Genomic DNA, 17719 nt, shown 5'->3' on the forward strand with positions numbered 1-17719 from the left:
CTCTCCCCATCACATGAAATACATCTTGCCAAAGTCTTAAAAATGTTAACAACTTCAGTGAATGGATAAAAACTTCTCATTCTTCATGCTCCAAGAAGTTCCCTAAAACAGTGGCAGTGTTTTGAAATAGTTATTCCAGCATGCATGATTCTTTGGCATTAGACTTTTTCAGAAAGAAAAGGCTAAAAGAAGCCTTTCAAAGTTATTCCTTTTCTTCACCAACACATCTCAATCTTAATCAAAGTCATTACGTAGCACCCAACAGACCACCAAGCAAGCCTAATGTTTCAAAGGCACTCAAAATACCAGAACTTGCTCAGCAAGCGTGCCCATGCAGAAGATTGGGGTAAAAGCAAAAGCAGAAATACATCAATATGCAGAGGCACACTCAAAGCCACTCATCTGACTGGCACCCCATCGGTGCTCACAGCCTCTCCCTTGAGCTGTGCATCCTTGGGTAAGAGAACTTGAGAAAGGTCCAAACTGTTTACAAACATATCCAAAAGCACAAAAAGGAAACAGGTATTTCATATCTTCAAGAGCTACTTAAATTTCTGCACTCAGCTCCATAATTCTACGTTGATGTGGAGCTTCTGAGGGAAGATATCTGCCTTCCAGGCATAGGCACTGTATGCTCAACACACCAAAAAGGTAAGAATCTTCTGGTTAAAAAAAAAAAAAAAAAAAAAAAAAAAGCGAAACCAAAACCCAAACCTCTACCCCCTGGCAAGAGGTTGAGGGGTAAAAAGTGTACTACAAGACAGGTATGAGGCACCAAACAGGACCACAGTAGAAATAAGGAAATTTAACTTTTACATTTCCAAATCAGTAATCAAAAAACTTTCAGGTATACTGCAAGAAGAGCAAAATACAAAGGTCAACTAAATTTAAATGTTAAGTATGTATTCCAGAAGAGTTCTGCTTACCTGCATTAGTACTGAGCTGGCTATCCTGGGAACAGTTTTCATTGCCATCAGAGGTTGACTGTAGCGAAGAAGATGGTGCAGCTCTATTTCGTTTTTTGTTAGCTTTCCTTTCCGCCACCTGCCACTCTTCATCTTCATCCTCACTTTCACTCAAGTCATCAAACCCAAAGTACTTGATTTTGTAATTGGAACTCCCAGAACTTCTAGAGGCACCTTCATCTCCCTCTCCCTCATCTTGATCATCGAACCCAAAAAATTCTAACTTGACATCTTTTTTGGATTTGGTATTGCTTGGTCGAAACCTGGTTGTAGTTTTTGTAGTAGCAATGTCTGCTTTTTTTCTTAAGCGCCCAGCTTCTCCCAGGTCAGTAGGGGCTGTGGTGGTAAATTCATCAATTCGTTCCATGGTATCCTGTATAGTAACATTGCAAACTGACAAGCAAGATGGATGTAGAACAGTGTAGTCTCTAGTCCGTCCAACCGTCCCTCTAAAACTGGTCCCGCTACTTAAAGGAACTTTTCTTGCTGAGTTCAGACCATCATTATTTGACTCATTATTTGCTTTGGATAAAGACTGACTAGTGCCATCCATTAGCTTGTCAAAATTTGTTGCCCCCTGCAGTTTTGCTTTGTTGGATCGACAGTACGTCCTACAGTTGCTTGGCCTAGGAATAGTTTGCACAAGTTCTTCACTAATGGCTTCCTTTGGGTTTTCAGTATCTTCTTTATCACACTCCTCATCCTTGCTCTTCATCTCTGAGAGACGTTCATTGTCAAAATCTAATATATACTCTCCAGTTCTGGTATCTTCAGTATCATCCTCCCATTCATACAAGTGAGTTCTTAATGGGCCCTTCGTCCGAGATGTTTCTGATGGACAGTCTGTTTTTCCGATGTGGGAGTCCCAAGAATCAGGCAAGTCCTTGGCTTCAATGTTATATCCAGAAGTGTCTGTAGTTTCAGCACTGTTTTTGTTACTGTCTTCGGCGTTCTCATAACCGAAATGACTGTTCTCATTATCTTCATTCAAAGTCTGTATTTTATCTACAAGAAAAGATAACTTTATAACTAAAAAGCATTATAAAAAAAATAACATCCGTGCAGGCAACTTTGAAGTCACAATGTAACAGCAAATACTCAGTGGTCAATGACAAAAAACATTAAAGAGGTCCTTATCCTCCTGTTTTATACATTCAAGCCTTCCAGTTTAAAATTTCCTTCTGAGGTCAGGAAAGGGGATGCATGGGCAGGTTTCAGCTTGTCCCTTCAGATATTCCTGGTCTGAGAACTAGACAGCAGTGAGGTATCAGCACGGAAGAAATTAAAATCAGTGTGGACCACAGAACCTACTGATGAAGTAAGTAAAATTGCTGAAAATTAACCTATAATTCACTGCCTACCTCACTAACTGTACAGCTACTAAAAAACAGTGAAAACAATCCACTAATGTATCTGTACTAAAAACAGTAGAGTCCCTGTTACAAACTGTACCACAAGTTTCAATCAACGTACTCCAAACAGAACGGCATACAACTTCAGTGACTGTTATTTGATTTTTCTGTTCAAATTAAAATATTTGGACTTCCATGAGAAATAAAAAAATGCAACAGTTTTTATCACAACATTAAATCACTTCTGAAATGCAAGTTTTTACAATTAAGGTCTACAGATCTGAAGAAGAGCTGCTGCCACAAGTTAGTCTTGCACTTCCCCAACCCATAGCTACACTTCCATCTTATGCTCTCAAAGAGAACAAATTCCACCATAAGAACCCAGTTTTTGTAAGATTTGTTTCCAGCTGACCAGCATTCACACAATAGTAATGCCAGGGAAAACAGTACGAATTCTTCCACCTGTTATCCTCTAAACTGGTAGGGAAACCATTCCCCTTGGTTTCCGCAAAAACCAACAAAAGCTAAGTGGATTTGGTATCAGAGTTCCATGAAGATAATATCATCTGCATCTGCCATGCTCTGTTGCTGTACCTCACACAAAGATACCCAGAAACACAAGTGTGTTACTTCCTGGAAACTAGATGAGCAGAAATTTCTTTGAAATTTCTGAGACAGTATAACCCAAGGTGTCTACTGTTACTATCAACCCTCACTGTACCGGCTGCCTGGGCCAGGAGAAACAAGATAAGAAGCGTAACTGGAACGCAGAGGACCCTGATGCACAGAAGAGTAGCACATAATGAGATAAACTGGAGAAACAGAAGCAACTGGCACAGGGACAAGTACAAAAACAAAATGCTGGAAGAGAACATGCTTAGAAGACACAGGTGCAGAATGCTACAGTAATAAAAGAGGCTCCACTGGCAGAATGCAATAGCTAAGGTTCAAATCTGTTAGGCAGCAAATGCTCCCTAAATTCATCACTAAAATGAAGGCTTTGGCATTTTTTAGCACTAGTCCTGACTGCAGTAAACTTCATCAGCTACCATTTACCCAAATGGTACCAAAATTTCACAGCACTGACCAAAAGGTTACAACCTTCCTGATGAGGAAAGTGAACATCACTTCTGCCCTGGCGCTTTTGTCCATTTGTTTTCAAAATTACAACCACATCATGTAAATGCCATCCTTGCGTATGTGGTTTATAAAAGAACTTTGAGGTGCAAGCAGAAAATTCTATTTTACAAAAATGACTACCAAGAACAGTTTTGCAAGAAATTGGCTTAATCCCAGCTGAAATTCTTCTGGGCGACGGGACAAGCACTATCTCACAAACTGCATTTAAGGTCTCTGGGGTCCACCCGAGGTTTGTCAGAGGTTTACATACTCGGCAAGAGTATGTGAAATGCAAAACTAAATTCCCCAAAGCACAGCCTCAGCCACCTCAGTGGTGGAATCTTCTTTAAGCTTTTTCAGTATCTATGCATTAAACAAAAAAAAATCTTGTTATTCCCATTTCAATCTCATGCTTGTGATAATCTAAGCGGCCAAACCAAAATTAATCTTTCCGTAATCAGTTTGACAGTGCACAGTATGTTCCTCCTTCACCCATATGTTTAACATTATTGTGCAACTGAAGACTACCATAATACTCAGACATTAAAACCACCAAATGAAACTCAAAAGATTTTCTGATTTTCTCACTAAAATACACTTATTTTGCAGCCTCACCACTACCATTCCATATAATTTACTTAAAGTCTAAGCAATATTTAAAATAAGTACATTAACAATCTGTCTGTCTTGGCTTACTAAACAATACTGAATTGTTGGGAAGATGTTCCAGTATGTATATCTGGAAAGGGAACGGTTTTCCCATCCCAAGGAAGTATGGGATTTTAAAGAGCCACATTTCATACCAGGACTAAATAAAATCTCATCTTCCCAGGGAAGCAACAGAATATATATGTGGGTTTGCACATCGCAGCCCAAGACTCAAACAACTCAGGAATCTCTTTTGAGATGAAAAAAGCTGAAATTTAATTTTACATTGTCTCTTTGCTTGACTCATGAGCATCTCAGCTACAGTATGTGCTCTTAAGTAGAAATGATGATCAACACCTCAAGCCTAAAAACAGTCTGAAGAGGCCAAAGATACATAAAAATATATACAACTCATATTCATCACTGGCATTGACAAAAAAATTAATGGAAAAAAAAATCCAAGAAATCTGACTCCAAAGAAACATTAATCAACATCCTGGGGAATAAAAAAAAAAAAAAAAACGACAGGGAAGAAGAATAGGAGTGAGTGCCCCGTTTTGTTGTTTGTTTTAATTGGGGTTTTGTTGTTGTGGTTTGGTTTGTTGGGTTTTTTTTGTTTGTTTGTTTTAAACACTCTGCTACTAGGACATCACAAAAATCTTGACTAGCCTGTAATACATACAGAGAGTATTTTCTGTAAGAGTGAATGTTAGTTATTTTTGATGGTGTAGTTACATGCACTGAAAAATTATTTTAAAAGTTGTTCTAGAATATTTTAGAATGGGCCAAAATTAGCCTAATATTTGTAGGACTCTGAGCAAGCAACACAGTCCCATTTAGTTGTCTGTGACCTATTAAGGGCACAAACCTTTGTACTCTTATTGCAGCAGCCTCATTTGGACAAACTGAAGCATCAGTTGACAGACATCACGATAAGACCACTCCTACTTCATATCTATTTTCTCCATTTCATTTTTCTGGCTGCACTGAAGCTGCTACACTTTTTCTTCCCAGAGCAGCTCCTATTCTCACCTCCAATTTCACACTTACCCAACCTGCCTGCTCTCCTCATGCTTGTTCCCAACAGTCCAAAGTACAAAGCTAAAGAAATTAAGCTAGCTATTAATTCCTCAGTGCTACTCTCCGCCACCTCTAAAAGAGCCACCAAAATGTACACGTACTCATGGTATTAGTACACCTGCACATTAGTAAAATTTGATGAGACTGGCTTTAAGCAGTAGCACCACACATTTAGTTCTTTCAGACTTGAATTTGTTGTTTCTCTTCACCTGTAAATGTGAGGAAAATCACCTTCTCCAGTCAACTCAGCTGACTAATAAATAACAAGACCATTCTATCCTAGTAAAACAGCTGTGTTTTGTTTTACTGCACTTCTATCTTAAAAGTCAAGCACTCATTAGTAACAGCCCTTTCTGTACCACAGTGGGACTTCTGCTGCCTTGCTATAAGCTATGCATCATTTTCCCCATGTTAATTTTCATAATGTTAATTTCCCACGTTCTTACGGAGCTTTCAATTGTCTCTGAAAAGACTTCACAGGTATCAACCTAATGTTACACCTCACTTTTCACTCTCAGCTAGTAATTTAATACAGCATAAAAATTTACTCAGCAAGTAAGTGGCAGTTAACCTCCCCTTTCATTCTGTGCCTATCCAACACCAAAACTTTATAACCACACAGTACTTGAGTAGTTTTAGCAACTGCAGCACAGCGGTTTTTCCATCTCAAATAATAAGCAAAGCTGCTGGAAAATGGAACCAGTAAACTGTTTACCATGCACCAGGTACAGAGTTTGGCTTTAAAACTGAATCATCATAATGCATTAGTAGAAAACTAGGCAATGACATTTAGAGAAATACTTCCTTGAAGGATTCAAACGCTCCTTTTCATCTCATCAGTAGGTCAACAGCTATCAGACTGAAGCTTCCCTACCAGGAATTGCTGCAAATCACTTGCTAATTGCCCAAAGGCACACAATACCAGCAATTCTCATAATATTGATTTTAAAAATTACTATATTTATCGGTAGTAACTATTACAGCAGAAGCTAGCATGATTGCAGGAAACATGTAACATATAATTTTATTTACAGATATAGAAAGCACAGAGAAAATAAGAGAAAATGAACTAATTCTGAATTACTAAATTCTGGAGTTCAGAGGCATGTGATATCTTCTCCCAACTTTAACTACAACTAGGCTCTTTTGGGGCTCAAATACCGTAATAAGTCTCCCAAGTAATTTCAGATCAGCAATAGCATGTAAGTACATAATACACCAGAGAGGCTTTCTCCCCACCCCCTCAGGTACTAGCACAATATTCTTAAGAACCTTAACATTTTCCTGCAGCAGTCATAATTTGTTTTCCATTTAAATTTCTGGAAGTGAATAGCCTGAGTATGAGAGAACCAATGTAAACAGCTGCCATGTTTAAATTACAAGTTAACTGATAAAGAAAAATGCTCACAAACATACCTCTTTACATTATGTCACTAGCAAGGTAAGAACGTCTTAAGTACTGTGGTTAATTAAAAAAATAACTGAAAATTCTACTCTTTCCCACCGAACCCACTGAAATCTTTTCAGAGCTGCACATGACCTAACTTCACAAAGCTGTATTTAAGTGATCATGATAATTGTCCCAAGTAACCTTAGTAAGAGGACCATTAACAGACAAAAAAATCAAATTCATACACTGCAACATATTAAATTTATGAAAAATTAATAGCTTATATTCCTCTAGATATATGAAAATGTTCAAACAGTGGGAATGTGACAAAATCCCACTGCTTTTTCTGTAATAAACCTTTAAACATTAAACAAATATGCATCAAGACTTGTATCATTTATACTAGACAGATATAAAGAGAATATTCCATCTATATCTTTTTTAAACAACACATTTAATTTAAACGCTCATTTATTAGATGGAACAAATGCTATTCTACAATACCCGCAAAACAGAAAATGTGTTGTGGCTACCACGAGTAGCCATGCTGGGACTAACTCTTGTCTTTTCATTTTTAAAGCCATGTACAAAAGTAAGAATGCAATTCTAGACTTTTGTTTTCCTAAAGACCTAATTTTTTTAATTTTTTTTTTTCAGAGATAAGACACCTACATCCTTCAGCTCGACAGCTCTCACGGTTTTGACATTAAGACATCTCAGATTTCCAATTTATTTTTTTTATTAAGTACCCACAGCACACCTTGCCCTTAATTTAACAGGTTTTTCTTGTTAAGGAACTAACGTCTACCTGAAAATGCGCTCCTAAATAGCCCTCAGAAACACTGCTCTCTCTTTATTGTACTGTATGAGAAAAAGAAGTATTTCCACATCCAGAAAACATTTAGTTTGATCACAGCAGTAAAAAAAGACACCATATTATTACAGACTTCTTGAGATGCTTAAAGGTCTGAAAAACTGCAAGGCTTTCATAAACTGCCAGAGTGAAGAGAATCACTTTGGTTTAAATTGTATGCCATCCATAAAAATAGTGTTTCAAACTGAACATTACAAGAAAACAAGGTAAGTTACTAATTGGAAACAGAAAAAACAACCTCCTATTAGGCTTCTTGCCATCAATCTTTAGCTAAATATTCCCTTAAAGAACAAAAAAAAAAAAAGAAGGCAAATAGTTTTTTCCAGAGCAAAAGCCGCATCACACCAGCTGGCTGGGGCCTCTGGTACTAATTCAAGTTGCCTTCTAGAGCAGGTGCTTAACATAAATCATAAAATCAGAGAATGGTTTGGGTTGGAAGGGACCTTAAAGACCATCCAGTTCCAATCCCTCTGCCATGGGCAGGGACACCTTCCACTAGACCAGGCTGTTCAAAGCCCATCCAACCTGGCCTTGAACACTACCAGGGCAGGGTATCCGTAACTTCTCCGGGCAACCTGTTCTAGTGCCTCACCACTCCCATAGTAAAGAAAGGGGAATATAAGGAACCTCTCTAATCACCAGGCTCAGAAAACTTCACTTCTGAATTGATGATGAAATTATAAAAAGAAATTGCTAGAAGAACCAATAAATAGACAATATGACAATTTATCTCCCCACTTAGCAAAGTGATTCCAGTAACTTTATACTGGCAAATGACCAACATCACCTCTAAGCACAAGGCAAGTTTCTGTGACACATGTGAGCATGACACCAGGCCCTAGAAATGAAGCACCAAGACACCAACAGGAACAGCCAAAACCCAGCTGTATTACCTATAGCTGCAACAGGCCAGCAGAGTACAGAGTGGCCAGAAAAAGATGCCCAGTATGAGAAATAGTTCAGCAAGTAATTAATGCAAAGTTTTCCTACTGGCTATTTTGAAAGTAAATACAGGTAGAGAATACTAGAAACTACCTGAAAGTACATGGGGAGAATGGGGGGTTTGGAGGGGTGGGTGGCAGGACAATAATTTAAGAGATTGCAAAGTGGTTCCAGGACCCTGAAGTGTTTTTCCAGAATTTGCTATACATTTTGCCAGAGTGGCTCTCTTTTGTCAAACTACAGCTACTTATCTTTGTGCCTCGACATCTTCACAGATTCCTCAGAGAATTTTTTAGACACAGCTCAAACTAGTATTTTCTCATATCACTGATGACATACTAGAATATTTACAGTAATAGTATCCTCAACTTAAAAAGAACATGGAACTGTTGGAACAAGTCCAGATGAGGGCCACAAGGATGATCAGGGGACTGGAGCACCTCCCGTATGAAGACAGGCTGAGGAAGTTGGGGCTGTTCGGCCTGGAGAAGAGAAGGCCGCGTGGAGACTTCATAGCAGCCGTCCAGTATCTGAAGGGGGGATATAGGGATGCTGGGGAGGGACTCTTCATTAGGGTCTGTAGTGATAGGACAAGGGGTAATGGGTTCAAACTTAAACAGGGGAAGTTTAGACTGGATATAAGGAGGAAATTCTTTACTGTAAAGGTGGTGAGGCACTGGAATGGGTTGCCCGGGGAAGCTGTGAATGCTCCATTCCTGGCGGTGTTCAAGGCTAGGTAGGACAGAGCCTTGGGTGACATGGTTTAGTGTGAGTTGTTCCTGCCAATGCCAGGGGTGCTGGAACTAGATGAACTTAAGGTCCTTTCCAACCCTAACCATTCCATGATTCTATTCTAATTAAAGTTTATTGATGCGATTGACTGATCACAATATACTTTCAGCATCTGGGTACACGTTACAAGAACCATCCTCATTCCTTCTCATGGTTCATCATAATGGTATTGACTACTGCATTAACTCAAACTTGGTTAACATCTGCTCCGGGCAAGGCCTAAAAGCAGTAAGCAGGTTATTGCAGAAAGGGGAAGCCATGAAAACAACTCTTAACAATTCTCACTATTTCTCATAGGAGATCAGAAGTTTGACAGAGCCTCCTTACTTGAAGAGAAAACATTCAAGTTCGGAGAAAAGATAACGCTCTCTCCATTGACTACTGAAGCTGCAAGAGTTAACAATTCCAAATCCTGATCCTTAGGGTACAGCATATACCAAGATGGATCCCAAAATAAAGTGGAGAAAAAAAAAAATAAAAAAAAATCCCTTAGGAAAGCAAACAACTCTTCTTGGTGGAGGGAACACACACAAGAAAACCCAAAACCCACCAAACCCAACATATACAAAAAAAACCCTCAACACCCTCCCCCCCCCCAAAAAAAAAGCCTACACAAAAAAAACCACCAAAAAGAACACACCCATAATCCACACCAACCATTAAGAAAGGTATCCTCCAGCCTAGTCCCCATTTCAATTTTATTCCCATTATTGTAAACTGATTGGCTTTAAATCTGAAAACATCATTTTCAGCTCCATAAAAATCAAATCATTAAGAATCTAACACTACCTGCCTGAAGTCAAACACTGCATGCTTTTGTTAACGATTTAGAGAGAGAGGTGCAGAATCTTATTTGCTATTTTTAAGTTACCTGGAACACGGGGCAGTCTCAGGCTGTGTGAACAATGTTGATGTAAATTTCTGTCCTCAATAGATCTGGGACTGACAGAACAAACAAAGCTTGTCGCCCCACAACTCAACCACCTCCCTCTGCACTCTCCTCAACACCAACCTGTTTGACTGGGCATGACACAGACCACGCTGCAGATCATGAGCAGCAATATGTGCTGGCTAGCCAGCCTGCTGCTGCCTTCTCAAATGAATTAGGAACCTAGCTGTAACTGCACTTTCCTTACCAGCATGCAGACAAGAGAGAGGTAAGGAAACAAATTAACTGAAGTGTGTTTTTCACTCCACCATTTTTCATTGCACTTGGAATTCTATTGTATCTTTGAAATCTCTCCTTACCACTTCAAGTTTGATCAAAACTGGTTAACAAGTACAAATGTTATTAGGAAGTTGAAGTAAAGGACAGTCAATATTTGCCTTGGTGTGCTAAGAAAGCATGCTAAGATGTCAAAATATTATCACATATGCAAAATAAACTCTCACTTCTTTTTTCATGAAAGAGTTCCCAGTATTAAAAATTATCCCTACTAACTTGAACTCCAGGTTAGCTTTCTCTCATTTCTACCAATTATTCAATGTTAATCAAAGCATCCTCCAAGCTACAAGCAACAAGCTATGCTGCCTTCTTTAGCTTTTGCAGCATGAAATCTTACGCTCCTTCACTCCCATGTAACTAGCTGTAAAAGCCTTCATTTTAATACCAAAAGGAACATGGTTGAGTTATTACTTGCAGGAAAGAAATCTACAAACTTAAACTAGGTAGTATTAGCTACAGAAACTAACAGAATTAATTGTGAACGCATAGATAATATTAAAGTTAGTCTGAAGCAACGAAATCTTTAAAAGGGCAGGCACATGGCATGATTCCAATTTTATATTCCTCTTTATTTCTCTTCAAATAGAAACCTGACTACCCAGACAGATGCAAAAGCACGAAAACAAAAAACATCAAGGAAAAGACAGCAGTAAGAGAAAAGCATATCCAGGGCTTTCAGCTCTGTCCAACTACTGAGAGCACATATGCCAACTACATGAGCTACAGCTCATGAACAGACCACTGACACAGGATGAGGGAAAGTTTGTTAAGCTCATTATGAGCTACAGCTCTGCCTGATGTTCCTGTACTCTCGGAATTATTTATTAAGGCTCCATTACACACTCACCCATGTTCCCAAGCATCCCTTTGCTCTACAACTTGAAGCTGACAAAGCTAAACGAAAAGACAAATCTTGACAAAGTGCTTGTATCACATTGCTCATTTCTGGGAAGAGAGCCCAAATGAGATGTACACACAGTGTCTTCTCTGGTTTGGACAGAAAACCAGCAACCACAGAGAAGCCATGCTTTTCTTCAAATAAGAAAAAGGACTTCTTTACAGTTTCTCTCTTCTACTCTACATTGGAAAATCACATGTTTTGGTTGGAAAGGAAAAAAGGTTACAAGCTAAAATCCTTTGATCCATTTCCTACCTGTGACTGAACAGTTGAAAAACACAGAAAAAGCTTAGGGATATAAAATACACAATTGCAAGAAATGGGCAAAATTTACTTAGATCAGTCATTATCCATGGATGCCCATAAAATCTCAAAAAAGCAGTGACTATTAGGAGACATAAACAGAAGATAAGCGTAAGAGCCTCAGAAGATGAGACTCTCAAGACCAGTTGCATGGTTAACAATCACTAAAAGAGCTAAAATTATAGAATCACAACATCCATAGCTATGATGACAAATTCTTAATTCTGGTTCTCCACACTCTTTGAATCTAAATGAGTTTCCAACCAGTTTGCATGCAGGTTGGATAGACAGTGTCTCTTAGCAGATGTTTTAAGTGGCATCTTCCTTTGCAGAAGAATTCCCCAGAAAACACGGAAGCAGTAAAATTTAATTTGCTGTCACCACATAACTACTTTCCTTAAGAATAGTTTGCTTTTCTTGTTTCCTTTCCAGCATCCAGAACATGAAAATTCTAAGGAAATTCATATGAAATGTCTGAATTTATTATTTATTAAGACTATGTTTAAAGCAAGCTTAATCACATTATCTCTTTTCATTTTAGTTAGTGTAGCTATTCTTCTAAACATACAGTTTGCGAGGCAGAAGGCACCTTTTCTTCTCTCAAATCACCTAGATGCAGCAGTTTGGTAACACAGTGTTCAGCGTCTCTGATAAACCATTATTTTAATTCCAAAAACCTAACAGACTTTCATGTTTCAGAACAGGAGACATTTCTGTGGCTCCACCCTGCGAAAGGCTGAGCCCTAACCACCACTGTGGTGCCACCTACCATGATCACCATCATTTTTTATCAAATTAAAGCCCTGTAACTTCCTTTTTTGTTTTCCTATATAAATATTTTTGTCCCAGTTGCACCTATAGTCTTACAGCTTACCTTAAACAGGTGGAATAATCACAGAATCATAGAATAGTTAGGGTTGGAAAGGACCTCAAGATCATCTAGTTCCAACCCCCCTGCCATGGGTAGGGGCATCTTGCATTAAACCGTGTCACCCAAGGCTCTGTCCAACCTGGCCTTCAACACCACCAGGGATGGAGCATTCACAACTTGGGAAACCCACTGCAGTGCCTCACCACCCTTACAGTAAAGAACTTCCTCCTTATATCTAATCTAAACTTCCCCTGTTTAAGTTTGAACCCATTACCCCTTGTCCTGTCACTACAGTCCCTAATGAAGAGGACCTCTCTAGCATCCTTGTAGGCCCCATTCAGATACTGGAAGGCTGCTATGAAGTCTCCACGCAGCCTTCTCTTCTGCAGGCTGAACAGCCCCAACTTCCTCAGCCTGTCTTCATACGGGAGGTGCTCCAGTCCCCTGATCATCCTCATGGCCCTCCTCTGGACTTGTTCCAAGAGTTCCATATCCTTTTTATGCTGAGGACACCACAACTGCACACAATACTCCAGGTGAGGTCTCGCAAGAACAGAGTAGAGGGGCAGAATCACCTCCTTCGACCTGCTGATCATGCTCCTTTTGATGCAGCCCAGGATACGGTTGGTTTTCTGGGCTGCAAGCATACACTGCCAGCTCATGTAAAGTTTCTTGTCAACCAACACCCCCAAGTCATCCTCCACAGGGCTGCTCTGCATCACTTCTTTGCTCAACCTGTAGCTGTGCCTGGAATAACTGCCATTCCTCCTCCTCTCTTCTTTCTAATCTTGCTTAAAACCTCATTTGTTTTCTTTCTGGTGAGTATATACGTGAAAGACACAAACAATTTTTTTCAACTGCCTAGCATCTGCATATTTACATTCATAACAATATGAATTATAATGTGACTCCACAGACACCGATATGCAAAAACCCAGCATACCACACAGCATGTTATCAATGCCCGCACCAAACTTGCATGCAAAGTCCACAACTCTCTCAAACAAAAGACAAACTGCCATTTTAGTAAACAGTGCTAAAAACCCCTTCCTAATGAAAGGAAACTATTTTTTGTCTTCCAAGAAAAAATTAAACTTTGAAGAATTGTACACCACCACATGCAAGATTACTTGGTTGGAAATCTAAAACTAAAATGATCCCGAAGAGACAGGAAATAGTACAACATCAAATCCAACAGTCAGAAGAGATGCCACAATTGCAGTACTAGAGTTGTCACAGCTAGTTAGCTGTGCCATGCCATCACCTCTGGTGGGAAGTCTGATGAAACAGACACATTCTTCCTCACTGGTAGCTCTGAAGGGCATCTTCTGCTCAGAACAGCAGAAGAAAGCCAATCCAGGAAGTTAATTATTTTCCCCGTTGCAGGGAAAAGACGACAAATTGTCATGGGCAAAACAAGGGGATGTCAGGTGCCAAAAAAGCTTGTTTTCACCAACTTTTGTAGCATGAGCCCTCATCAAAAAAATATTAAAGCATATTATAACATAGCAGCACTAATAACTGTTAAAACAAATGTGTCCTTGGGCTAAGTCAGTCTGAATTCAGACACTACTCAAGTTTGTTGAAACCCTTTACTGAACACAGCAGCAGTTTCTTAGAAGAAAATACGAGCTAAGTTTGAAATTGAAAACCATTTCCCATGCAGTTAATAGTCTCTCAGCAGTTTGAACCTGAAATGGCTTCCTCACCAACTGTCTTCTGCTTTCCTGCATGCTTTGGCCTGGTTACGAGGCACATTTAACAGTGTTTGGTTTTCTTCTACAAGCAACAACCAACTATTTTGAACAAAAAGTTGCTTCAACTTCTGAAGCATGAAAGAAATTAAAAGGTCAAAACTTAAACCTTTTAAAAATTGTTCACTGTATAAGTCCATAAAAAAAAATATTTTAAAAGTATGGATTCTGAAAAAAGGTACCGAGATCATCACTGTTCTTTGGGAAAGGGGAGTTACAGATTGAGTGGAAAAAGAGTTCCATGTACCCTGTCCACGGACATACACAGCATGCATTTCCTTGTCATTAGGAAAAACATGTTGCAGAAATTGGAAGATTCCTTCCTAAATACTTGGGTCTTTTTCCTGTATTGCTATTTCAGCAAAGCAGCATGAATATAGAAATTTAAACTGAATTTCAGATTTCTGAATTCAAGTAAAAAAAAACAAAAAAAAAAAACCAAAAAAAACAAACCACCACCAAGCCTGCAAAGTATCAGACTAATACCAAGGCAAAAGAAAACTAGTATCACATTAGTCTGAACTTGAGCTGTTCATACAGCAAGAAAATTCCCTGTGCAATGGCAGAAAGAGTATCTTAAAAAGGGGGAAACATAACAAAAACAACTGAAGAAGAAAGGACTTACCCATCTATCTATATACCCAGCATAACTACTGCCTTCTGAAACCTCCTAACACTGAAATTCTATGGGCATACATATTTCCTGACAGACCTTTCCACTTCTCTGCTGTAAGTTTCTTAATGCTTTGAGTCAGATAGAGCACAGCTGCAGGTCTTTTTAATCATGGTTGCTGCCAGCTGTCTCCTAAGACAGCCAAATGCTCAGACTTCATTTAGTTTCCCAACTTCTTGCTCCATTTTTTGGACAGTAAAGGCCAAAATTGAAATTCTTCCTCAAGAGGTAAGTAAATTGCACTCAACAACTCTGCCATACAGAATTAGCTTAACAGTTTGAAGCAACCCCAAAAAATCATGACCCACCGAGGCTTTTCATAATTCCAAATAAGTATCGATCTGTGGGTTTTCACTTTATCCTAATGTAAGACTCCCTCATAAAAAAAACTCACCTACTAAGCTGATAAATTTTTGCTTGGTAGGAATTACCAGTATAATATTTTTCCAATAACACAACTTATTTCTAGCTACCAAGTCCTCCAACTTTAACAGAAGTGACCTAAGAGCAGCTATTAACACTGAATACTCTTTTGCTATTACTAATGTACAGATAGTAGCAACTCAGGTAAATTATCTGTTACATATAGGATTACCCATGAACATTCTTCTGACAGTACTAAGTCTTGATCAAGTAACATTAGGGTAAGATTATGAGAAGCTTTCCACATTAAGAGCTTCTCAAAGCCTTTAAAATGAGATTCAGCACTAGCTGAAGGCTATTTAAAAACAGAACAAAAAACCAACAAAGCAGTAAGTCCAGCCATTTAAAATAAAAGGTACAGACAGATCCTCAACTGTGTTATCTGGTTGCACAAACATTAAAACAAACAAACACACTTTTTTAATACCAAACATCAGTTAAAATTAACTGACACTTGCATCACCACCACCTTTATTTTAATGTCTAAAGAAATGGACACTGAGGCAGGACAATACACATGGAGCAGAAGTAGCAGGTTAAAGTGCAGCTCCCTGCTTACCAAAGCCATGTCAAATCAGAGTTTCTGCCTTGTTCTAATTGTTAACCTTATTTCACATATGTTAACACTTAAGATACAACAAATGGCACATGCTATCAGGAGAGCTTAAATCATGCACTGTCTAGTCAGTATCAGGACAAGGACTAACGAACTGCACTTTAAGCAAGTTAATGAGCACTTTCATGAACATCAGTACCAATATAGCCTAGTTTCCTACACCTAGAGATAATACTGGTATATGTGGGTTAAGGTTAAGCTCACATTGCAGTCTCTTTCACACTGGGAATATTAACATTGTTCCATTTGCTTGCCCTTCCCTCTGTTCACACACACACACACCCACACCCCCCCCCGCCCTTTCTTTCCCTTTCAGAAATTGCAGAGCCTGCTGAACAGATCTGGTTGAACCTAGTAGAGTACAAAAGTCACCAGGAAGGAGAAAATGATTGTGGCGAGGGTGAGGACATGTAGACAGTAAAAGTGCATACACCATACCTTAGAAGATCACACACCAACATTTTTATTGCTATTTAGTTTTAACTCCCCCCAAGTTCCCTCTTCCCCCATACATTCACCCACAATCACTAAAACGAACTCTCTCCAGTTCTGGAAGATAGCCTCATGCCACCAAACTTTATAACTTGACTGTCAATCCAGAAAAAAACCTTCTGAAGTATGTACATCTATGCTGGCTAATTATACAACTGCCTCTAATTGCTCAATGTTCTGAGTGATGTCCTCAGAGACAATTTTATTTATTTTGGATCAATCTACACACAAACATAATAGCTGCTTAAGCCATCCAAGTTTCATTTAGAAAAACTGTCCAAACTAAAAAGCTATAGTCTTGGTTCCCTCACCCTTATTTAAAGGCCCTCCTAGAACATTTTGCAAAGATTCATACTCAGTTGAATTTAATTTCTGAAGAAAGTGATGAAATGGACCTTAATCTTCATTTGACTGTGTATAAACTGAATCTAATAGATTCTGAAAGAATAATTTAATCAGATCAAGAACCACCTTATCATTCCCTGCTTCTGGATGAACTGCAATCAGGAAAGCATGCAAGAACAGAATTCCTTCAGTAAACTGTTGTTTAAGTAATCTCCTCTGCATTCAAACCACCACTATGCTCAAACAGCCCCTGATGGACCTACCCACCAAGATCCATTGGCTTCCTTACTTTTAGAGCTGTATATATTTATGATATACATAGTATTGCCTTACAAGGGGTTCTAGAATTTAAGCAAGCATCAAATTAAAAGATTTGCCCGTGCTAAACACTGTTATTTTATTATTTACTACACTACTGGAACCAGGAAGCACCAATGAAACTGCAGACGTCTGTCTGTTCCTCTTGGCCTTTCAAGCACTATGAATGTTCAGCACTCTATCACATTTTCTTCCCACTGCTCTCTCATATTCTTTTCCAACCTGAAAAATACTGTTCTAACAAAGCTTTTCTACATGGAATCCATTTTACTGTAAAACTTGCTGTGCTACAAACTCTCATTAACAAGGAAAGAAACGTGCAATTATTCCTTCGCCTTGCAAAAGTTGGAGGGTGAATGTATTCAATCTCTCATGAAAACTATATTCAAACTTAGGAAAACATAAATTGTATTTCCAGGCTGAAGGTGTGAGGGTGGATCATACTTACAGATAGATAAACTACAGAAAAACATATGAAAATGAGAAATATTTCAGCAGCAAAAGTAAGAGTAAAATCAAAAGACAGCTACACGTCCCACCATTGCGTCTGTCAAACTACAATTCAAGTCAACACTTTTTTGGTTTTCATGTGTTACATCACTAATAAAATTACTTCGTAAATAACTGAGCTATGCATAC

The 17719-nt window shown here is 38.8% G+C and overlaps 1 protein-coding gene across 6 annotated transcripts in view; it reads right to left on the bottom strand.

Annotated features, from left to right (window-relative positions):
• Positions 1-17719, bottom strand: part of WAPL (WAPL cohesin release factor) — a 70129-nt gene that overhangs the window by 47467 nt on the left and 4943 nt on the right. For all 6 annotated transcript variants that reach the window (XM_061449414.1, XM_061449424.1, XM_061449380.1 and 3 more), the window contains exon 3: positions 927-1970. In XM_061449414.1, the coding sequence (XP_061305398.1) occupies positions 927-1970 (1044 nt within the window). The remainder of the gene's footprint in view (positions 1-926; positions 1971-17719) is intronic.

This window comes from Pezoporus flaviventris, unplaced genomic scaffold (genome assembly GCF_033815535.1).
Source record: "Pezoporus flaviventris isolate CSIRO_AGI_PZ_B2104156 unplaced genomic scaffold, CSIRO_AGI_Pfla_v1 ptg000001l, whole genome shotgun sequence".
Classification (NCBI taxonomy): Eukaryota; Metazoa; Chordata; class Aves; order Psittaciformes; family Psittacidae; genus Pezoporus; species Pezoporus flaviventris.